This window comes from Leptonotus elevatus, chromosome 6 (assembly GCF_054856555.1).
Source record: "Leptonotus elevatus isolate MCC_2025b chromosome 6, RoL_Lele_1.0, whole genome shotgun sequence".
Taxonomy (NCBI): domain Eukaryota; kingdom Metazoa; phylum Chordata; class Actinopteri; order Syngnathiformes; family Syngnathidae; genus Leptonotus; species Leptonotus elevatus.
The window spans coordinates 22,400,271-22,425,115 of NC_141244.1; the positions used below are offsets into that span (position 1 = coordinate 22,400,271).

The following is a 24,845-nucleotide window of genomic DNA, read 5'->3' on the forward strand; positions in this document are numbered from 1 at the left end:
TCTGCCCTGATCAATAAATTATGTTTAGGTACAATCCTTTACCGGGACACGTGTTCCAATTTGTTCTCACCTTGCTTGCAGTTTCAGAAAAACAGGTCTGTGTCATGAGTTTGTCAGAATACTCAGAGTATTTTGTCAGAAGCTCACTCATATGGAGGACCAAAACTGGCAAAATTAAAAATAAATAAATGAATGAATAAATAAAAGTGCAAATAAAAACAGATATAAAAAATCTAATTATTTATATATATATATGTGTGTGTAACCGTAAAAAGGTAAAAATAAATACAAAAATTAAAAACAGATTAAAAAAATAAATATAAAAATAAATGCGGAAATAAATGCAAAAATAAATATATAAATATAATTAAATATCAATCAATAAATAAAAACGCTCTGCTCTCCAGAGACTTCCTTGTTCGCCGACCCGCTCACTCGACTATTGAAAGGCAGTTTCCAACGGCGGAGCCCAACCCTAGACACACTTAGGACCGCCCACTCATTTGAATAACATTTCGACCTGACAGAGCGTCTGCAGCATGAAATAAATAAATGTCAGAGCAGAGCGATTTTATTTATATATTTATTCTTGTATTTATTTAGACATTTATCTTGATATATATATATATATAGTTGTTTATATTACCATTTATATTTATTTTTTGTGTTTAATTTTTTAATTAGATTTTTATATCTGTTTTTATTTGCACTTTTATTCATTCATTTATTTATTTTAAATTTTGGCAGTTTTGGTCACACACAGTATTACTACACTCCTTATTTCTTGTCTCACAGATTTCAGCCACTGTCTCATGCAAATGAGCGACTGCATACCCCACCGTATATACTGCTGGGCCAATGACAAGTCCAGCTGTCGTTTCTATGACGACCGTGGCCAGACTTTAAATGACTAGAGTGGCTTCTACAGCACTTGTGGGAGCAGAGCTCACAATGTAGTAAGAATTTTTTTTACCCATAAAGACATTTCAATTTTAACTCTTGGAAGCAGCACTTCACAATCACCAAATTAAAACCCTTTCTTTAAAGTTCCAACTTCCCCATTAGTCTAATATTGCATTTGTGGAATATGAATTAAGTGGCAAAATCCAGCCGTTTTTATCCATCTCATGGGGCGGCCATTTTGTCTCAACTGAAAATGACATCACAGTTGCTCAGGGCTCAAGTAACGACCAATCACCTGTTTGGTCTGAGTTTGGTCATGTGAGGCTTGCAAGCTGAGCTGTGATTGGCCATTACCTGACCATTGAGCAATTGTGATGTCATTTTGAGCCAACAGCAAGTGGCAAAATGGCCGCCCCCTGAGCTGGATGAAAACATTCAAATAATCAAAAAGACTTAGGGAGCACATGTAATCTGCTTGAGATGCTTAAGCCAATATTGTCATTACTTTGAGGCTAACTGGAGAAATAATAGAGATTCGTGTAATTTGTGTAAAAATGTCTTTCCGTAAAACTCTCATTCAAAGTGAAACAACACAAGGGAGGCTATAAAAAAAAAAAAGCATCAAGGAGGTTCGTGAATTTACTGACCGTGGCCCGCCTCTCTCTGAGCGCCTTCCCGTTGACCTCCCGCCACGTTTCGGTGCCCGCCTCCCGCTTGTCCAGGTAGTACCCCCTCACGGGGTTGCCGCCGTCACAGCGAGGCCTCCTCCAGCCCAAAACCATCTCTGAGCCCGTGCACATCAGCAAAGCGATGGCCGAAGGGGCCGAGGGGACGCCTGGGGTAGACGAAATAAAGATGACGGGAAATCACTGCAGCGAAGCCACAGCTCGTAAGACGTACAATCGACATTCAAATAAGGCTATATTCAAGTTCAAGGCAAATCGTCCACATGCGGAGACGAAAGGAGCGAATAGCAAGAAAATGAGTCACGTTATCTGACACTGAGCCACAAGAAAGGCCCAGTGGCTCTCTAACTGTCTCTGTTAAGAAACAGTTTATCATGATAGCTGACACGCAAGCATCTTTTTAACTTGAGTTGATACACAACGTTGGGTACTCTTTGTTTCGTCCATCCATCGGTTGTTTGTAGTGCTGTCACTGTAGAATATTTTTTAGAATCAATTAACCTATCGATTTTTCAATCGATTAATCGACTAATCGGATTCATTTAAATTTTGCATTAAAAAGTATTACAAAAAAATCCCCCCCCCCCTGATTACTGTTTATTAACTCCTGATTGGTGTTTATTTTGTATTCGTATAGTGATTAAAAAAAAAGGGGATCAGAAATCAGTGTACAATTATTGTTGATACACTGAAATCAGAGAATTTTTTTAGATTTAAAAAAAATGTCTCAAACGATTAGTCAATTATTAAAATAGTTGTCAATTAATTTGCTAATCGATTACTAATTTTGACAGCTCTAGTTGGTTGCTCCACTGTTTAGTTGGTCAGTTGTTTGTTTGGTTGGTCAGTCAAACAGTTGGCTGGTTCATTAGTTGATTGTATAGTTGGATTTTCCATCAGTCGGTTGGTTGATTGATCGGTCCAACAGTCATTTGATTGGTTTGAGAGTCAATTGTTTGGTGTCTTTTGGGTCAGTCTATAGGTTTGTTTACTGGTTGATTAATTGGTTCATCAATCAGTTGAACAGTTGGGCAGTCCATTAATTGTTTGGTTGCTAGGTTATTTGCTATGTCATTTGGTCGGTTGGTTGTTGTTGGTCAGTTAATTGATTGACTGAGGGTTGGATGGTTGGTCCTTTGGTCCTGATCCATCCATCAGTTGATTGTTTTATATTGGCAGTTTTACACCACGGCCAACTTCAAAATCAGTGAAAGCGCCTTAACGTAGATAAATATTTGTTTTTCTAGCAAGAATAGATCCGTGTTGCACTTACGAATGGCGGCTTTGACCAGGATGGGGCGAGACTCCTCTGAGTAGTCGCTGTTTCCCGCTCGACTCACTGACTTCAACCTGAACACGTATTCCTTACGAGTCTGGAGGCCGTGGACTGTAAACCTGAAGAAGATAAAAAGAAGAATCAATACAATAAATATGTGTGCGGGGTGTAAAGTTTTCTACGCCACCTGGGGTTGGTAACGGGTTTGTTGTTGACGACCTTCCAGTCCCGTTCACCGGTTTTACTGCAGTACAGGTAATATCCCAGGACGTCCTCTTTGTCTTTGGGCTCTTGCCACTGAAGCGACACTGAGGTGTCTGTGTCTCGGAAGACCAAGATGGAGGAAGGTGGAGCGGGGACGCCTATGAAAAAACACAAATATGCATCAGCTGTTAGGTTGGTTGGTTGGTTGATCATTTAGTCAGTCAGTCAGCTGGTGGATTGGTTGGGCAATTAGTGGGCTGATTGGTTGGTGACCATACTGCCATTGTACAGACACAGTTGCTACTTTGATGGTCTGTCTTCTTTTTTTTTGATGGTTGGTTCGTTGGTCGTTTGGTCAGTCGGTGAGTTGGTTGATTGTTTATGCCGTTTGTTACCTTGGGGCCCAACTCTTCCTGTAAAAAGTGGCCCGGGGCCCATTCAGAAATTATGATTTATGTTGACTTATTATTGTTTTGCTCATTTAGTTGGGTGGTCAGTTATTTGGTCCGTCGGACGGCTCCTTGGCCCATCAGTTGGTTGGTGAATTATACACATATTGGCATAAATAATTAGGTAAGTGACCTAATGTAGGCCGTTATATTGCTGTGATTTTTCTATGGCACCCTTTCCAGTTGAAACCAGTTAAGACCGTGGAGTCCCACATTGGGAAAGTCCAAAACACTGATAGGTTCAAGTTGGTTATTATTTAGTTAGTATGCTCATTGGTTGGTCATTTGGGCAGTTGGTCCACTAGTCAGTTCGTTGCTTTGATTGGCTTGGGCAGTCGTTTGGTTAATTGCTCAGTAGGTTGGTCGCTCATTTGCTCATTTGGTTGGTTGGTCAGTCATTTAGCCCGTCAGTCGGTTGGTTGGTAGCTAAGGCTTTTTTCAACAAATAGTGATTACTCTGTACACACAGTCGTGCACGCACACGCTCACAGACATACGGTCCTTACTTTGTGGTTTTCCCAAGCAGATGGGGCCGCTCGGCTCTGACGGCTCACTGACACCGTACTTGTTGACAGCACGCACTCTGAACTGGTACCGCGTTCCCTTGACCAGGTCAAAGACGGGAAGCCTGGGAGAGTTGACCACGGCGTCCAGACTGGCCATTTCCCAGCTGTTCCCCTCGTCTTGCGACTAAAACCGAGCCCAAAACACGAGTCAGACTATTTCCAAAGAGCCTCCATCTCTGTACGGTCACCGCAATGCGCCGGAGGATTCAATGTGCAGACGAGTGAGCTGCCAAAGTATGATAACTCCTTTCCAAGAGAGTACCATCACTCACTGGTAATTGTGTCGTTATCTACAGCGGAGCACTTCACGCGCTGGCAGGCATAAAGACTGTCACCTGTTGGTAGTTTGAAAAACTTCAATGGACTCAAGATTCAAAGGGCTGAGTGCAGATGCAAGGAAGTAAATGCAAAATAACCGGGGATGCAGCATGTATGGCACATCTGTACTCAGATTTGCACTTAAAAAAAAAAAGCTGTAATACTACAACATTGCAGTGGTTACTGCATGATTCCCCCTGAGAAAAGAAAGTGATGAAATATGCACTGCTGTGTGCATAATTTATTATGCACGAGACTACCTTCATCTTTTGTTCAGATTCAGTTACTTTTTAACTCATTCAAACCCCAAAACGTGTAAATACGTTTTTTAATGCTTTGTCCTTCACTCCCAAAAACGTATTTATACTTCTTTTTTTTTTTCTTCTTTTTTTTTATGCAAGAGCATACAGAAGGCTTTGATGCAGTTTCTGACATAAAGAGGTGGCTTAAAACAATGGTAGTTATTAAAAAAAATGGCCAGCCGGTGGCAGCACAGTATAAGAGATCAACAAGCTCGTTTTCCCCAGTGTTTTCAACAGGAATGTGAATAATGATGAAACTTAGCTATATTCTAATGCTAATTGCTGCAAAACGGAAACAGATACAAATATACTTTTTTTCCTGATAAAATAAGAGACTCTAATCTTTATTTTGGTAGGTTCCATGTTTTTATAGCAATAGAACACAATATTCTGAGGGTCTTGAAAAATCAGTCCATACTTCCGATTTACATTGTTCAAATTTCAACTTGCTTCAAAAATTCACGCCTCCCGGGGTATATATCGTCTGATTCCACATTACTTAGAGTATTCGCCCAATTTAACGTTAAACATTTGAGTACTTTAGCAATTTATCTTTCAATTTACTTCAGAAGCACAGGCATTCAAATCTTAGCATTCAGCTAATAGCATTCAGCTTTTCAGCATCCCCAGAAATTGCACGTTGTCTAGTTCAATAAGCATTTCTACTAGAGCGGGAGTGCTTAAACTGTTACCTTTGATGATTACCTCTAAAGTTAAACAGTTAAAATCATCCATGGTAAGCCCAGTTTTAGCATTAATGTCACATTTTGTTACAAAAACCCAGCCTTTCCTGTTTAAGCATTATTTGACTTTCCAACACACTTTGCCAGAAGTGGAACGCAAACCAGAAAAGATTGTCAAAGGCACCAACGATTATACAGAGCTCGCTCAAGGGCGAGAGATATATTTTCATTAAATAAGTGGACGTCAAGTAGCAAACTTTTGCATTTCACATATGCCTTTGACAGCTCTGACAGTTTTATTACCCCGGTAACGAATAACAGTCCAATAAAAAATTATATTTCCTGCGGCACGTTCCTGATAGAGCTGGAAAATGTTGGGGCGTCTGGGCTTGATATTGCAGAACCTGGGGGGCCTTTATTGCCGAAAAGAAAAGGCGAGCGCCCGCAAGGTGGAGGGATTCATCTTATTTGAACATCAGTTTGAACTTTTGATCATTCTCCGGGATAAAAGAATAAAATGTGGTGAGATTTTTCCCCCTGCCGCGTGAGGACGTGATGGGAGCGCTGACCTTAAACTGCACCCAACCTTGAAATCACAGATGTGCATGCCTGTCTGTGTCTGTTTGTGTGTGTTCACTTGCACCTGTCTCGTTAGATTAGAGCTGCAGTTGGGAGCCTGTACTTTAAATTTGACACATGTTCCAGCGCCGGGCGGCCCAGAATCAACAAACGTGCGACGATGAAACAACATTGATCCTCGAGTTCAGCATATTGTTGCTGCGATGTGAAAAATACTTGTGTCCATTTTCCCCCCCATTTTTTTTTTTTTTATACTTTTTACAGTTTTACAGTTTCATCCCCAAAAACATAAAAATGTAAAAAAAAAAAAAAAAAAAAAGACAAAAATGGACATAAGTGTTTTTCACTTTTTTTCTTTAAACACGTTTTTGGGATGTCTGCATTCAGTTTCATCCCCAAAACATAAAAATAATTTTTTTTATAAAAATAAAATAAATAAAAAATACAAAAATGGACATGTGTTTGTCATTTCTTTTTTCTTTTTCTTCTATTTTTTTTAAAATTTTATTATACATTTTTATGTTTTGGGGATCCCTGCATTAAGTTTCATCCAGATAACGTAAAAAAAAATAAAAATACAATAAAAAAAAAAACTTACAAAAATGGACATAAGTGTTACATTTTTATTTATGAATTAATTAATTAATTGTCTTTTTTTTTGGGGGGGGGGGGTGTCTGCATTAAATGTCATCCCCAAAACCTAGAAATTAAAAAAAATCAAATAAAAAAAAAATGGACATAAATGTTTTTCACATTTTTTAAATAAATTAAATAATAATAAATTTTCACATAGCAGCGATGATATGCGGAAGGATTACTAATGTGCACACATTGACCAACTACATTATAAGGTACATCTACGAGACCCAATAAAAGGAGTTGTATTCAAAATCCAGATTCCAGTCTTTAGAAAGACAATAACGCTGACCTGCTCCACATAGTAGGTGAGCGGCTCCTTCCCACGGGGTTCTGGCTCGGTCCAGCTCAGCACCACGTACGTGTCACTCAGCTCGCAGGCGTGGACGTTGGTGGGCGGGAGTGTAATTCGGACCTGACCTGTGGCGCGAGGAGAAGATGAAAAAGAGCAGTTGGAGGAGAAGAAGAGCTTAATATTAGGGGCATGGGGGATAGTGCCCCACCAAAAGGAAATAAATGCGTCATCTTCCAATTTGTATTTTACACAGGTGAAATGGTACATTCTGTCATATTCAGATTATTATTATTATTTTTTTTTTTTGTTTGGTGGTGCGCCATGAGATTTGCTATGGTTGAGCAACAGTTTCTTTTCACTTAAAAAAACCCCAAACACTGCTTCTGTCTGCACCAATACATTTTGTGCATTGTATGATGTATTTGAACAGAGCACAGGATGCTGCAAACTCTTCTGACTCATAAAAAGCGCATACATTTAGTTGTAAAAATCAGCAGTCTGAGCGCCTCCGTCCCCGCAGTTCTCTGCGATGATGCGGCAGCACCGCGGTCAGTGCGCATCGGAGTAGAAAGAAACCGATACGGTGGAGGCGGAGAGTCGCCGCGTTTGCCAAGTAAAAGGACACAGATGTCAGTCTTATCTCGCATACCGCAAAAACAGAAGAGCGGATGTTTTTGGTATCGGTGTGTGTGTGTGCATAACTGCACTGCATTGCGCTTTCAAGTAAACGACGCAAAGTCGATCTCTGTTCCGTTAAGCTATGCTTACTATCACATAAGTCATATACTGTATGTGAAAATGAATAAACAATGGAGAATGTAAATTAGCATGTGTACGACACTACCACAGTAAATGTTTGATTTATGATTAAAATAAAGATATATAGAATTGTATCTAAGAGAGTTGATTTTCGTGTGGTGTTGATAATCCACAGTATGTAATTAAACTATTTAGATTTTTTTTAAATGAGATTTTATTACCTCCCTTAAAAGACCTTATATTTTCAGTGCTCTTTGTTTCACATTGACTACTGATTGCAAAAACACAAAAACGATCACCAAAACGAGCTAATTTGCTCCCAAAAAGGTACAAAAAAGATTATATTTTAAATATTGCCATGATCCCAAAAACATATTTATCCCTCTGAAAAATATAAAAATATTCTCGAAAAATTTCAAGTAATTTTCCTTGTAATATATTATTGTAAATCACGTGCATGTGCGTGTGTGGAGCCAAATACTCCTCCGCAAGGCAGTTACTTACAAACGTGGCATTTCAAAGTAGTGTGCAATTGGGCCCAAATGAGGATTGTTCCTCTGAGTGCCATTCTAGTTTATGAATATTTCATTACCCTGAAAGAGAATTTTTGCCCGTGATGAATGAAGCTGCACACAACACACGCTCGATGCATGCTTTCACCTCCATGTGCGCGTGTGGAGGCGATGAAGACAGCGCGGACGCATTCTCACGAGCTGCACAACAAACACAGCGCCTGCGGCCATGATGTGCATTTACCAAAAAGCCATCGGGGGCTGTTCATTGTCTTCACTTCTGAGAAATGGAACGATCAATTACGGCGGCGTGTTGTCCAAAATGATATGAAGACGCATTAGGCCGCAAGCAAACGGGGGAACGGGGAGCCCACGTGTTGCTTTAATAACCTCCTTAACGGCATCATTTCGACCGCACATTCACTGTAACGATAACACATAATACTCACCTTCCAGTTCATCTTTTGTGATGACGACGGTCCTTCCTCTGTGCACTTTGACCACTAACGGGAGCACGGGAGAAAGATTGTTAACGAGAGGCCTAATGCAGTCACATTAGTGGTCATAATAACAGCATGATTGTGTCAAAATGGCGGGCGCGGGTTTGGCGAGACAGCTAGAGAAAGAGAGACGCAAATAGGTGAGAGGGAGCAGCATGGATGGATGGAGAGCAGGCCGGAAGGCGGTCAGCCTTATGTATTATCCTTCATCTGTGTTTAATGATCCGCAACACTGGACTACAGCCCATCTGCCCTCTGTATTATATATTGAGAGACAAACACACACACACACGTGGGCACGCGCACACACGGGGCACATCTCAGTGCACAGTTCAATCCCCAGTGGAAGACTGGCATAGTCCACCACCACCACTAAGGAAGTATTGCTTTTACACTTTCATGGCAAATGACATAATTTTAAAATTAAAACTATGGATAGACGGAGGTATTTGGCATATTTGGCATTTTGACAAATATCAGCATTTACTTTTTTACAAAAGCTGGTATCTCGCTGAGCGAATTCAGGGTTTTCATCAGGATTTGTAAGATGTTCACAGTTTTTACTTGTCGCCACAGAAAATTTGTACTTGTCGCAAAGACATTCCGGACATATTCAGTAGGGGTGGGAATCTTTGAATGTCTCACGATTCGATTCGATTCCGATTTTGGGGTGTGCGATTTGATTCAGAAACGATTTTTGATTCAAAATGATTTGATTGACAATGATTTTTGCTTCAATTTATAAATGTTCAAGGAATCTTAATGATCTACTCCAGTCTGACTCGCTAATGCTAACTAGCGCGCTACTTTTATCACTCAAAATAACGTCTCCATGCTGCAAAAAAACAACTTTTATTGGAATAACTTGATCGTGGCTTTTTCCTTCTACTCTCTAATGTGGCTACAACTTAACAGTGTATCAGACCGCGTGGAACCACACTGCCCCTAAGTGGCCAGATCGGGTACAACATGAACAGCGCTCCCAATAAAGGCATACACAAACAAAGGGGAAGACAGTATAAAATAATTTAAATAAAATCGATTTTGGGACATTTAAAATCGAATCTGAGAATCGTGATTCTTATGAGAATCTATTTTTTGGCACAGCCCTAATAAATATTCAGACAATTTGTCACTGTCTACGAAGATCTTTTGAAACCTTTTACGAACCCTGACTAACGCCCCATATTAGCAACATTCGCACTTGTCGCTCAGTGAGATATACAGGAAATTTCCACTTTATTAAAAAAAAAAAAAATGCTGACACTGGGAACAGCAACACAGACAAAAGCCAGAGAAATGCTGGCAATTAACGGCGGCCCCTCACCCATCGTCCTGTCATGTTGCAGGGGGTCCTCAGTGAGAATGGGCTCCGTCGCCTTGGAGGGGCGACCCACGCCGGCTTGATTGACCGCCCGAACTCTGAACTGGTACGTGGCTCCTTCTTTCAGCCCAAACACCGGGTAGTGGCATGCTTTCTGAGGGTGCACGTTGCAGCGCACCCACTGGCCCTGACTGAGGTCACACCTGTAAAAATAAATAAATAAATAAAGCAGGGAGACAGATTGATGGCTCCCTGCAAACATAAACGAGCACATTACTTCCACCGTTTCACTTTATAACAAAATGGCGAGGAGGCTGCACAACAAATCAAAAGCGGTAAACACCCCGCTAAGACCCGTAATAACCACGGTGCTCAAACAAAGGGCCTCCCAAACACATTAAAAACTTATTTCCAAAGACAAATGTGGGGCCCGGATACGGGAACTTCAATAACAATCTATTGCCGCATTCTGGAAAACAAAGAGAGATGAGCGGAGTTTGCACTAACGATAAGGCTGTTGCTAGGGAACTGGGGAGCGATGTTGTCCTCTCACATCCAGCAAACAGTCATGTTCAGGAATTCAATCCACCACTCCAATTAAAAGAGATCAAACACAAACATACACCGTACCATCATCATTGCGCAGATGAATGAGCGCATTTGCAGAATGCTAAAAAAACACTAAAAAGACAAATGACAAAGCAAAGGAGTGGATTTTAGACAGGACCAAACGTGATCGATTGGTGCGCCGATACCGTACGAGCAGCACCTGTTTCTCCTGCAGGAGTCTTTGATTCCGATATTCGCAGGTTGTGAAGGGCTGATAATTATCGCACGTACCATTCATCTGGTGAAAACGATCACACCTGCTGCTGCCCGGTCCCTGCCTGCGCTTTTATCAGCCACAAATCAATTTCCCTGAGAGCAAGATGAGGTTCACGCGTTGGAATCTTGCTTTTGTTAACTTGTTACTCAAGGACTCTCCGGAAATACATTCTAAATAAATCTTTTATTGATATCCTCGGAATGGTAATTAAATCCAGATTTGGCTTTTGTAGATCGTGTATGTGGGATAGCAAAACAATAGAAACAACTTGGGTAGTGTTAAAGTGGAATAACACGTTGATTTCGACACTGGCTAAAGCCAACTTCCTGGAAATGTTTGAAAGCAAACATGGTGAAGCTGCATCTATCTGTTGTGCTGCACACAACTGGAATAAATTGCCAACAAAAGTGAAGTCAGGCCCAAGTACAAATGCTTTTTCTTTGTGCATGAAATAAAAAATAAAACTGCCTTGCCTTACCCGGGAGCCTCAAAACCTGATATTGGGTTGAGATTTTTCCCAAAAAGTATTTTTGTATCTGTTTCCGTTTTGCAGCAATTAGCATTAGAATATAGCTAAGTTTAATCATAACTCACATTCCTGTTGAAAACACTGTCAAAAAGAGTCCTGGCTGATCTCTTATACTCTGCTACCACCTGCTGGCCATTTTCTGCAATAACTACCATTGCTTAAAGCCACCTCTTTAAGAGGAGAAGCTGCATCAAAGCCTTCTGTATGCTCTTGCATTAAAAAAAAAACATAAAAACGTATACAAATACGTTTTTGGGAGTAAAGTACAAAAACGTATTTACACGTTTTTGGGTTTGAATGGGTTTTATTAAGTTGGTCAACAATTCAATTTCTAATCTTAAATTGGTTCAACAATTCTCTTTTTAGAGTGTACAGTGCCCAGTCGGGCCAAAGAACCACACACGGGTTGCGACATTTGCTCTTCTTACCTCTCGATGTAATAGCCCTCTAAAGGTGAGGATCCATCAGCGCTGGGCGGCTGCCAAGTGAGGAAGACGTAGTCCTTGTTGATATCGGATACTTGGACCAACAGGGGAGAAGCAGGACCTCCGACCACCATGGTCGACGCATCTGAGTTGTGGTAAACGATAATAACTGAGTGTTCGAGATTGAGGCAAGGAAAAGGATATAAATGGTTGTCCATGTTGTGTTGCAAACTATATTAACACCGCTGGTGGAATGAAGGAGAGAAAAAAATAACAACGTTCCTCATTTATGCAAAGCGGATTGAAGTAATGGTAATGACATGCTCCAAAACCTTGTCTTCAGGCTAGGAGGGATAATATTTTTCTCCCCCCCTCCCCCCACAATAAAAATTATCCAACACATCTTCCCGTTGATTTTCCGCTGGCTCCCATGTTTGTTTTTGGTCTCACGAAACTTCTATTTGTAATGCAAATGTGAGTGCTGAATGGAGGCACTCAGTTCAGATTGACTAATTAATACCTCCAGCTCTCGCAAAGAACAGGCTTCGTAACAAGGGAGACAGCGAGACTGCAACCCAATCACATTTTAAGCGTTTGAGGCGCGATCTGGGAGCTGTTGTCCTTTTGTCACCAGTCGAGGTAATGCTGTCAAAGGTATGAGACGTTCTCTGTAGGAGAAGACTTCTGACGTGAGTGGTGCTATGATTGGCTTGTTCGCAAAAATGCTAGGCTGTGGGAAAATACATATATAGTTTCAGGGGGGGGGAAAAAAAGGTAACAAACCTGACTGATGGTGCAACTTTGCCACCTGAATGAATGTGACGGCAGGAAATTAAAACAGAACCAAACTCATGGTAGAACACTATTTTGAGAGTTCAAAACAATTTATGAGAGATTAAAAATTGTACACACACAATTTTATATTGCAACGCGGTAGGTAAAATGTGTGGAGTGTTTTGAGAATGATCTAATGCGATGTGACAGCAATTTGGTCTCACGGGAGACGGCACGGGCATTCATGCAATATGGCCGCCTGCCCCTGTAAAGCAGACTTGACTCAAATAGAAGCACTTGTTAATAATGTCTGCATAAAAAAATTAAAATGTATATAACAAAAAAAAGTTAATATGTTCTATGCAGCCCCTCTAGTCTAAATACGGTACTCTGGTTAACAAAAATTTATTTGAACTATTTCTATTAGTTTAACATTTTTCTCCACTTTTGTTAACAAGAGTATGAAAACCTAGATTTGTTATTTATTTATAGAAATACAGATATAAAATGTGTGATTAATCGTGAGTTAACTATTGAAGTCATGCGATTAATTACAATTAAAAATTGTAATCGCCTGACGCGACTAAAAGATTATTCAAAATTCGGGGCATCAGACGATTACATTTTTGAATCGCAATTAATCGCATGACTTCACTAGTTAACTCACATTTAATCACAAATTTTATATCTGTTCTAAATGTACAATAAAAAAAATGTTTTTCATACTCGTTAACAAAAGTAGAAAACATGTTAAACTAATAGAAATAGTTCAAATTAATTTTTGACGTCTATAGCCGTCAATGGCAGTGAATAAGTTAATATTGTGTTAGTGGAATATGAGTTAATCACCAAAATGCAGCCGTTTTTATCCATCTCAGGGGGGCGGCCATTTTGCCACTTGCTGTCGACTGAAGATAACATCGATGTTGCTCAGGTCTCAGGTAACAACCAATCACAGCGCATCTTCAGAAATTAGGTGAGCTGTAATTGGTTGTTACCTGAGCCCTGAGTAACATTGCTGTCATCTTCAGTCGACAGCAAATGGTCACAGATAACATAACATTGTCAAAAAATAATTGATAGATAACACATAAAACGCATTAGGGGCTTCTAATAAACCCTACAGATAGTACTTACGGTATTTTGCTTTGTACTCTATTCGCGCAGCTCTACAGATCCAAGATTTGCGACAAACACTGGCAAGTATTACCATAGACAACATTAACAGTATTACATACATGGACCCCCCCCCCCGTATTACATACATGGACCCCCCCCCCCCATCAGGAACCCCTGGGATCAATACTGAACCTTTGCTTTTGATTGTATTATGTAATTTAAGTAGGTCAATTTTACGAATATAATGTGTCGATTTTATGGCACATAACGGGCTCAAGGCGGTCTGCAGCAGATTTTTTATTTCTTTAAATAGACAAGAAAATCGATGTTCATTTTAGATGTCCAAAGGGTTTGTAGCTCCCGTGGTTTCTTTTATGAAACGTGTTCAAGTGGCTCTTTTAGTTCCCGACACAAATGTCATAATTCCCTCCTCGCTTGCCGTCCTGCGATTGTGCCAGGGACTCTTAAACGCGTTATGTAGCACACTTAAAGGGACATTCAGTGATCCCTAGCGCCATCTAGTGGTGGACCAATAATTCATTCATTTTAAAAAGTAGTATGCAAAAAATTACGTTTTATCGCGCTGCATAAACATTTTTTGTAAAATAATCCACCTTATTAGAGCTGCCATGTTTCGCCGCCATCTTCTTGCTACGGATGCTCTAAGGACAACTTTGCGAATGTTAGCCCGGGGTGGTATTGCATCGAGTGTTAACCTTCCACAGCTGGGGCCTGCAGGTGGTCGTCACTAACTCCCGTGATTCGGGCCCGTCGCTTGTCACTTTCTTCTTGGCTCGCAAGATTTGACTAGCTTTTTTTCCCCTTTCTAGCTCCTCATGCTAGCCTCTCTTTTTAGCCACTCCCCTCTATGGCTCAGACTAGCCGCTTTTGTTAGCTGCTCCGGCTAATTTCACAATGGCTGCCAAGTTGCCGTCGCTCGCCGAGATGCTCGTTTGCTCACACAAAATGAAATGTGGTCTCTCTGAGCCACCGTAGTGTGCGTGCTCCTGCATGCTTCTAATGCTGTTCTTTGACCACTAGATGGCACGTTGGATCACTGAATATCCCTTTAACGCCACCTGAAGAGTGGCGAAGGCTGGCGAGTGGTGATTTCTTCGTCAGTGTTCATTCAAGGTTGCAAACAGTTTTAATTGTCACAACAGTTTTTCAAAACGTGGATGTTACTGTCTCTCTTTTATGACACATTGTTGCATTAACCCGCCATTCATTTCAATGGGGGATTTCGACCCCTGGTCGCCCGCCATTCATTCCTATGGGGGAATTTCGACCCCTGGTCGCCCGTCGATCAAAGGAACCATAACTGATTTAATGAGCCATTCGCAGTTTCACTGTACGGGCCGTGTGTACTTAGACTTGAATGGCTTAATCTTTGAGACAAGCATAAAAGACAAACAATACCTACAAACACAATCCAAGAGGTGTCAAAGCTGGTTCACCGACATAACAGATTGATGAATAATTTATTTATCTAACATGACGACATTTTTGTTCATTCCTCACCTTCAACGTAGACATAGGCACTCGATTCCAGGATTCCGTCCCAAGTCTTCAGGCGAACTGTGTAAACACCTTCATGCTCCTTGTACACAGCGCTTAGTGTAATCGAGGCTGCGCTGTTTGTTGCCTTCATGTCCACAGAGCCCGACTGGAGCAGTTGCGTACCTGAAACGGCGATAAAAAAAAAAAAGGATGTTTAGGTTGATATCTAAAGGGTCCGGCTGAGTCCGGGACCTCACCATCTCTGAACCAGGTGACATCCTGCTGGAAGGGCAGCAGAGGTGAGGTGAAGGAACAGTTCAGGGTGAGACTGTCGCCTTCTGTCACCCAGGTTGGCGATAAGGTGGTAGCAAAGCCGGCTTGCTGCGAGGCTGGAAAGAGGAGTTGAAAACATTGTTTCCAACTTGTGGTATGGAAGGAGCATAGTAGAGTTTAAATTTGTCAATTATGATTAGAGCTCGGCAGGATGACATCAGCATTGGTTTCAAAATCTTGTGTAAGTGTTTTGTTAAGTTTAAGTGTGTTTAAAGGGAAAGTCAACCTTAAACATTTCTTGACAATTTGTCATATGTGCCCTCACTATTCAAAACATGACATTCTGATTAATATCACATTTGTGGAACATGATTTAAGCAGCAAAATCCATCCGTTTTTATCCATCTCAGGGGGCGGCCATTTTGCCACTTGCTGACGACTGAAGATATACATCACAGTTCCTCAGACAACGACCAATCACAGCTCACCTGTTTTCTGAAGCTGAGCTGTGATTGGTTGTTACCTGAGACCTGAGCAACCGTGATGTTATATTGGCGTATTAAGACTAATGCTGCATAGAACATATTCAGAGGTGGCAAAACCAGGTACAGATAGTAAAAACCCTGCCACAGCTTGGCTTTAGCCCCTTGTGCTAGCTAGCTAGCTCCCTAGCAGATAACCGAGCACCCGGGGAGCTAGCCTGGAAGCTCGCTAGCTAGCATCTATGGCTAGCTAGGTTTTTACTTTCTGTACCTGGATTTGCCACCTCTGCATAATATTGTCAAGAATTTGGGGGGGTTGACTTTCCTTTTAAATAAGTTAAAACGTGTGAGAACGGTATAGCTTTGATTTTTATTTTTATTTTTTTTAAATAAAGTCTCTTCTGTAGCACGGATTAAACGGGAGGAGGTTCACTGTATTATAGTCTGAGATCAGTGATTTACGTATTCACAGTTTTCTGGAACAACGCCTATGAAGTGAAATCCTTCTCATACACAAGCACGCAGCAAGATAGAAATAGGGAACAGATGAGCCAGGCGTTCCCTCAAGGAAAACACTACGCAAAAGCCAAAGATGTGACAGCTCGCGGAAAGTGAACAATTCCTGACACGCTATTACTTCAGCTAGCACTTGTCAAAACCACTGAGGCGATACAATCCCACAAAAAAAAGAAGAAGCTACGGGTGCTGTGAGGTCTTGTCAAATCTCACTGTCAGCGATAAATCTGAGAAATGGTGGCATCATTTATTTGTGTGTTCTTGACTAACACAAGGATACACGCTGTTTTAATAATAATGATTACCTCGCTTGGATCCTCGCTTGCCATCATTCAACGGCTCGACCTTTGCCACGCCGCTAGCATGAATGTGCCGCTGTTGCGCTTTTTGGCTGATTGACTGATTTGCCTTTGCAAGCTGTGATCGTTTCCATACGAGATACTGAAGCTTAAAGTGACAGTGCCCCGTAGAATGCTGACAAAGCTCTATTTCCAGAACGGCGGGTCGTATTTACATCGCAGCGATGTTGACGTACAGCAAGTAATAGGAACGATATTTGAAAAATCAGTTGAGTAATGACTCGAGTTCAACAATGCGCATGATTAGGGAATACTGGCAGTTTCGGTACACCTAAGCAATCACGTTAAGGTACGACAGGAACGAGATCCGGCGCATACAGCAGTACAAATAACGATAAATCATTTGGAATGCACTTCCCTTGACTTTGCTCTGTTTTATCAGAGCCTTTAAAAGGCAAGCTTTGTTTGGTTTGGCATGTCAAGCGTTTGTACTATGGCATTAGCAATAGACGGAAATTGAAGCAGGGAAAGTCCCTACAATGAAAAAAAAGGTTCCTCTTCTTTCTTGCATCATATCGGTGTCTTCTGTTGTAATCCTGGAAAGTATATGTTGACATTTTAAACTCCGTGACGGATGACCAAAAGCAAAGAAGAAGTGATTGGATGACCATGACCACATAAGTGAGACAACATTATAAACAAAATCCCTGAATATTTAAGGACTTCGGTCAGTGATCTTACGTAGCAAAAAATGTATTCTCATAAGAATCGCGATTCTCATTTAGTACGATTCAGAATCAATTTTAAATGTCCCAAAATCGATTTTTATTTAAATTATTTTATGCTGTCTTCCCTTTGTTTGTTTGTGCCTTTATTGGGAGCGCTGTTCATGTTGTACCCGATTTGGCCACTTAGGGGCAGTGTGGTTACACGCGGTCTGATACACTGTTAAGTTGTAGCCACATTAGAGAGTAGAAGGAAAAAGTCACGATCAAGTTATTCCAATCAAAGTTGTTGTTTTTTTGCAGCGTGGAGCCGTTCTTTTGAGTGATAAAAGTGCCGCGACGAGAGCACTAATGAGCATTAGCGAGTCAGACTGGAGTAGATTATTACGGTTCTTTGAACATCTATAAATTGAAGCAAAAATCATTGTCAATCAAATTATTTTGAATAAAAAATAATAATAATCGAAAATCGATTCTGAATCGAATCGCGCACCCAAAAAAATCGGAATCGAATCAAATCGTGAGACATTCAAAGATTCCCACCCCTAGTAGCAAGGTTGCAGGATTCAACCAAATTGTATTTATTCAGATGTTGTTCGATTTTCATTGTAATCCTTGTACCATTTAGGTACATGATGTCAGATTTTAGTGGTAAATTCCGATTTTTCAGCCTTGGTCTGAGTGCCATTATATGCTGTGGTGATGTCAAAAGACTAGCGGCCATTTTTTGTGCGTATTTTTTGTCAGTTCAGAGTCCTTCCCACACAGAACATTATATAAAGGACAGTGTAAATGTATTTGCCTCCTGCTCGAGTCACGCGTCTCCGTAAACAAATGCAGTTCAGCTCAGCCTCTAGCGAGCAGCTGTCATGGCCGCTTTTGGCGGCATGTCAAACGTGTTGATTGATTTGATAACGGCATCACGCCAGTGCTATTATATCGATGCGTATCAAAAAGAAACTAGCGCGATGCAAACACAACTACCAGCGGCAATTAAAATGCCTCTCCCTTCACAAAGAGCCAAAGCAATAAAAATGCCCGTGATCTTTTTATAGCTTAATAATTCACTCTGTTCAACCGGTTACTGTTGCACTTGTCTGCATAGGTCATTTACTGAAAAAACAAAGACAGCTATATCACTTTCCTAAAAAGAAAAAAAATGAATCTGTATACAGTGTGCAATCTGTGAATGTTATGTCCAAATATCGATATATAGATACCAAGTCAGTATTGATATCGGATCGACACTGCAACTATAATATCGATCTAGTAGTTTAGTTTCAGTTTGGGCTCTTTTATACCATGCTGCGGTTTAGTCAAACAGATAACAGGCAGACTTGCTCCCGCGCTCCCTCCTCCCCTCCTGTGTTTTGATGGTGATTTAGCATCTCACCGTTTGTAGTCGATTGCCTGAACGCATACAGTATTGCACTTGAAAAATAATTGGTTTTGTATGTTGTTTTATGTCTTATATTTGCTGCATGATAATCTTTAACATCTTGTTTATTTAGGTTGAAAAGTAATCCACAAAATAATTTTAATATTTTATTTATTTATTTGTAGTTTCTGAACAGCATATGATAAAGAATTTGTTTTAAACAATTCCTATAATCACTTTGCGCATTTTGTTTAAGAAAGTAGAAAAAAATATGTTTTGTTATGGTTGTAATGTTTCTGAGGGGAAAAACATTGATAAAGTATTTTCTATTTATCAACAAACTTTGTCCTAATTTTGTCCGTTGTTTAAAAAGGAAACAACACAAAAACACTTGAAGGTTGAAATTTGATTGTGATTAAGCAATTTGACGATACAGCTACCTTAACTCATTAAAACCCAAAGTTGCATTATTAAGTTTTTTAATACGTTGTCCTTCACTCCCAAAACCATATTTATATGTTTTTTTAAATTGTTTTTTTAATGCAAGAGCAGAGAGAAAGCTTTGATACAGCTTCTGACATGAAGAGGTCGCTTAAAGCAATGGTAGTTATTAGCAGGTGGCAGCAGAGTATAAGAGATCAGCCACAGCCAAGTAGCAACAAGCTCTTTTTTTTTTGCAAGTGCTTTCAACAGGTTTGTGAATAATGATGAAACTTTGATATATTCTAATGCTAATTGCCACAAAACGGAAACATATACAAATATACTTTTTTTCCTGATAGAGAAGAGACTCTAATCTTTCTTTTGGTAGGTTCCATGTTTTTATAGCAATAGTACAAAATATCCTGTGGACTTTGCAAAATCGGTCAAAAGCCAGTAAAACGGCCGGGTGCGAAGGGGGTTGCTTCAGTGAAAATGGCTGCCAGTGAATGAGCTTTAATTAAAAAAAATTATATATACCATCATTTTCGAAAAGTTTATGAAAAGATACTGATATCGGTGATACTCGCCCTGTATTTACTTAAAATTACTTAAAATTAGCAGTATCGCACACCACTAGCGGACATACAATTTGGAAAGTATGAGTTGACCTTTGGTGTGGCCTTACCAACGTCAACCGAACCATAACCCTTAAAACCAAAGTACTGCAGGTAGCAAACATTGATAATTGGCATACCGTTACACACCCTACAACAAATCTCCTAATCCAATAGAGCCAAGGCAGTTCACAGATGGAAAAAGAACCACTTTGATACGGAACGCGCTTCTGGTAAATGTGTTGATCTGTCAATCCACGTTGCTTTTGTAAGGGATCTCGGGCCAAACAGTGCTGCAGCCAATATGAGAAGCTGTATGACTTGAAGCGAAAACAGAATGCACTCCCTACTGACACTGGGATTAAATATACATGGCTGACGCTGCAGCTCTTGCAAAAAGTTCTCTCCCAACGGACTTCCGTAAGACCCTTTGAATCCATGCACAAAACAAACAGATCTAACTAACTAGAAGCTTGTGGAACATTAATTAATAAGATAAAATAAATGTGGACACTCATCTTACCCCGAGTTCGGGAATCATCCGAACCAGACGTGGCTCCTTTATATGCTGCGTGGCGAAGCAGGACCGATCCAAAATGGAGATACGGGGGAAAAAAAGAGGTTCACATTAGAAGGATGAGAGGACACACAAATTGATAATAAAGCCCATTTATGCTATATGCCATTAATGTTAACGGGCAGCAGGAATGGATGTGGATGGGATTTTTTCCATCAAGAACATGGATTGATGATGTTTAAAGAATAGAAATACCAATCCATCTCTACAAAGATATGAAAAGTCAACATTAAAGAAAATTACTATATTTGTCTTGGTGCTGCAAGGCCACGAAAGCTGTTTAAAGTCATTGCCGCTGTGCACTCTTCTCCTCCATCTACCTTTGGAATTCATTATGCATGAGTGCTGCAAGATCACTTGTTATGTAATGGAGATAGAAAGCTACTTCACTGTGCAATGTGAGAAAATGGCATTCGGTATATGAGGTGTGTCAGAAGTAGACCAGTTCCAGAACTGGTGTATTTAAAAAAAAACTTAAAAAAAAACACACTCTAAGTTTCAAATCCAAACTAAGAGTCAACTTACCTTTACTTGGACTTCTTCTAACTTGAAATGGCTGATAACCGCTTTACTTTGACGTCGGCATAAAAACACTATTAAACAGAATTCACCTGTCGGAAAGTAGATGCTAACTCAGTTAGCGGCTAACCACGTAGCTAGACAGCTACGCACAACTCCCATGAGTTTCCAGATGAGGCTGAAAAGTTGGAAACTGTCCCGTTACGGGGTGATGAAGAGGACGGGAAACGACGAGTAAATGTTTGCCAAGGAAAATACGACACTGCAGGTTTGATTCTGGAACGTTCTTGAGCAAGAAGTTGGACACCGATTGCGATGGACTGACGGCTACGCGGTGAGTAAAATTAGCGTTTTCGTCAATGGACTTCTGCACTGTTAAGCTAACAATGCTACATGTTGCCATACTGCACAGGTACTTGCTTATTTCTTTGACATACTAAACATATACATGTCGTTTAGCGTAATTAAAAATGTAAATATTTAGCATTATTTATATATCGACTGTAACCATAAGGGGAGGTTATATATCTTTTATTTTGCTTCATGTTTTGATACCATACCATGTTTTGATACTAAAAAGACTTACTTTTAATGCCTATAATCATTCATAATGTGTTGACAGAATTACTCACAATTCACCACAAGTGTGGCGAAGGTCATCGCTTCACCCAGGGGACTCTTGGCCACCACTTTGTACACGCCAGCGTCACCAGGAGAGCATCTAATATAATATATGGTACGTATAAATTGGGAGAGAAGTAGATGTATAAGGTACATTTCGAGAATGTCAGCATGAATAGATCAGTTTCAGTTGCGTACCGTCTGATCTCCAGGTAATTCAGACCAAACGCTTGCTGAAGCCCGTAATTCCACGGCATCTCAGGCTTTCTCAGCACCTCACCATCTTTGTACCTGTAAAGACACCATTAATAAAAAATATAAAAAATCTTACAATCCACAGATACATTTACACAGATTGTGATGGCTGCTAGTGAACCTGACAAAATATACTCCCAGTGTTATAGTGTGCTCCAGGGATCTTTGATTAATTCCATCCAGTATCCCAAATAATATTTTCTTTCACAAAGAAAGTGGGACTTTTGAAGATAAAATATTGCAATATATTTGGTTTTAATCGGTTCGAGCAGGAATATGACTCGAGGGGTTTTAATGTCTTGGCGTAAGTGTCTTAATCGTGCAATTTTAATGCTGTGCTCCATCTTTACTCCATTCCATCATTATGGTGAATTTATATGACAAAACCGCTGCCATCCATCCATCTTCTATAGCGTTTGTCCTCATTAGGAGTCGCGGGTGAGATGGAGCCTTTTCCAACTGACTGCACAAGAGGTGAGGCACACATTGGGTTGCTCATCAGCAAATTGCAGGGAACATTTAGACAAATGACCATCGATGCAAAGGTTTTCAATTAACCTAACCTGCATATTTTGGGGAACGTGGGACGAAACGTGGCAGATGCAATAAATACTAATGATAATAATACTAGTAAAAACTGAACAGAGGACAGAAAGAATAGCATTGCAGAAGATTGGATACATGTGTAACGTCTTACCATGTGACCTGAGGGGGTGGGCAGCCTTGGACCACGCAGGCGAACTGCACCGTCATGCCCTCCCAGACAGTGTGCGCCCTCAGGGGCACGGAGAAGTCTGGCACCTTCTGACTTAGACGCTCCAGATACTCCAAGTGCTCGGACGCCTTCTTTTGTGCCTGAAGCGTTGCAAAACGCACACAAATACATTTGCACACTACAGTAATGTCATAATGAAAGTACAGAAACCAGAATCATGGAAATGACAACTGCATCTATTATTAAAAAAATTATTAATTTCTAAATAACATAGTATAACTATTAGTGGTGTGCCCAAAAATCGATTCTCATAAGAATCCCGATTCTCATTTAGTACGATTCAGAATCGATTTTAAATGCCCCAAAATCGATTTTATTTAAATTATTGTATACTGTCTTCCCTTTGTTTGTGTGTGCCTTTATTGGGAGCGCTGTTCATGTTGTACCCGATTTGGCCAATTGGGGTCAGTGTGGTTCCACACTGTCTGATACACTGTTAAGTTGTAGCCACATTAGAGAGTAGAAGGAAAAAGTCACGATCAAGTTATTCCAATACAATTTATTATTTGTTTCCAGCGTGGAGCCATTTTTTTGAGTGATAAAAGTGCCGCGAGTACAGCGCTAATTAGCATTAGCGAGTCAGACTGGAGTAGATCATTACGATTCCTTGAACATCTATAAATTGAAGCAAAAATCATTGCCAATCAAATCATTTTGAATCAAAAATCGTTCTCAATCAAAAATCTATTCTGAATCGAATCGTGCAGCCACAAATCGGAATCAAATCGAATCGTGAGACATTCAAGGATTCCCATCCCTAATAAACTATAAGCTTATCTTCAAGCACATAATGCAAACTTATGTTTGTTTATTTGTTATGTTTACTTATGTAGCTGGTTTATTTGTCTCACAAGTGTAAAATAAATATAGCCATTAAAAAATAACTTTTGCATTCCATTCCAAAGGTGTACTTCCCCCATATGTCAAATTTCAGTTCAGCAATTAGCTGCTTATGAGCAGCATTATGCAAGAATTGACATTTATTGATCTTGGCTGAAAGGTGTGAAAGAGTAAAAAAAAAAAAAAAAATCAATGCAAATGTGCTGCAGATCTGTCATATCCAACAAGTTGATACATATTTTAACACTGGACGTGGCAGGGCTTTGCCACGTCTGGTAGTGAGATGATTGCATTTATTCATTTATTTTTCTAATGTGTACAAGAAAAGAAAGTATGAATATGACCCCACAAAAATGGCATAAGTTCAATTTCTGGAGAAATTGCGTGGGAATCCTGAAAACAATGCTAATAAATGATCAATGAATGTGGAATGCTTTCCACAATAACCAAACGTAGTTGATAGCGAAACTGTAGTGTTGGATGACAAAAGTCAACAGCAATCACAAAAAGCCTTTTTTTCCCCCATTTTCTATTTATTAAATAAAAAAAATTCACAGTTTTTACCTCTTTACGAAGAGCCATTTTGTCCACGCGGGTGCGTAGCAAACGTTGATTCCGCATCATGCTCACATCGAACTTCTCCGCCTCGTTCCCAAACATCGTCCACTTGTCTCGATGGTAGCCTTCGTCGGCCGCTACAGTTTCCCTTAGGATCTCCCTGGTGGACGCAATAATCACTTAAAATCATGACAAAAGTATGATCCCGTTTTTCGTAGCAAATCCTCAAAATACAGTAATGATCAAACCTTTTATGCCATGCTGGGGGCAAAAAAAAAACTTAGTAAGTAGTTTTACATCACACCCGCTTCATTTGTGTGTATTTTATAGTTCATTCAAAGTATGAGCCCCGGACTTCAACCAAAATGCCTGTTTCAAACAAAATGGCCGACTTCCTGTTCAGTTTCAGGCATGGGTCTTGGAGTTTTTCGTGTGACCTATTAGGATGGACATGTCAACCAAACTTTGTGTCGATTGGTTAAACTGATGCTAGAGGATGTTTTTTTTCCTTTGTCTACATTTTTTTCAGCATTTACATGCTTGCATTTGTCCGCATAGCCAATCCATAAAACGAATCCTAACTTAACCCCCTAAACCTTAGCCCCTATCTAAATGTTAAACCCTAACCCTCTGACAACTCTTAACCTGACCCTTAACCAAACCTTAATCCCAACCTTTACCCTAAAGTGTTATAGCCTACCTTATTTATTTTTTTTTTTTTTGCCAAATTAATGACACTTTTTATCGTAGGAAACTGTATTTGCCAACTTCCCCACTAGGTAGACTGACGACACTCTTATTGGTCTTTCATCCGTAGGCATAATG

At 40.2% G+C, this 24,845-nt stretch overlaps 1 protein-coding gene and 1 long non-coding RNA gene across 2 annotated transcripts in view; one reads left to right on the top strand and one right to left on the bottom strand.

The window, feature by feature from the left end:
• myom3 (myomesin 3) overlaps positions 1-24,845 on the bottom strand; it is a 59,669-nt gene that overhangs the window by 18,893 nt on the left and 15,931 nt on the right. The window contains exons 4-18 of the mRNA XM_086077891.1: positions 24,027-24,180; positions 22,545-22,702; positions 21,791-21,883; positions 21,604-21,692; positions 20,399-20,443; positions 15,423-15,554; positions 15,187-15,348; positions 11,776-11,917; positions 9,996-10,195; positions 8,618-8,671; positions 6,895-7,022; positions 4,025-4,208; positions 3,053-3,227; positions 2,863-2,984; positions 1,551-1,738 (exon numbers count right to left, since the gene is read on the bottom strand). Of these exons, the coding sequence (XP_085934017.1) occupies positions 1,551-1,738; positions 2,863-2,984; positions 3,053-3,227; positions 4,025-4,208; positions 6,895-7,022; positions 8,618-8,671; positions 9,996-10,195; positions 11,776-11,917; positions 15,187-15,348; positions 15,423-15,554; positions 20,399-20,443; positions 21,604-21,692; positions 21,791-21,883; positions 22,545-22,702; positions 24,027-24,180 (2,026 nt within the window). The remainder of the gene's footprint in view (positions 1-1,550; positions 1,739-2,862; positions 2,985-3,052; positions 3,228-4,024; positions 4,209-6,894; positions 7,023-8,617; positions 8,672-9,995; positions 10,196-11,775; positions 11,918-15,186; positions 15,349-15,422; positions 15,555-20,398; positions 20,444-21,603; positions 21,693-21,790; positions 21,884-22,544; positions 22,703-24,026; positions 24,181-24,845) is intronic.
• LOC147172762 (uncharacterized) overlaps positions 20,892-24,845 on the top strand; it is a 32,910-nt gene continuing 28,956 nt past the window's right edge. Inside the window, exons 1-2 of the long non-coding RNA XR_015095330.1 lie at positions 20,892-21,305; positions 21,594-21,707. This is a non-coding gene — a long non-coding RNA (uncharacterized LOC147172762). The remainder of the gene's footprint in view (positions 21,306-21,593; positions 21,708-24,845) is intronic.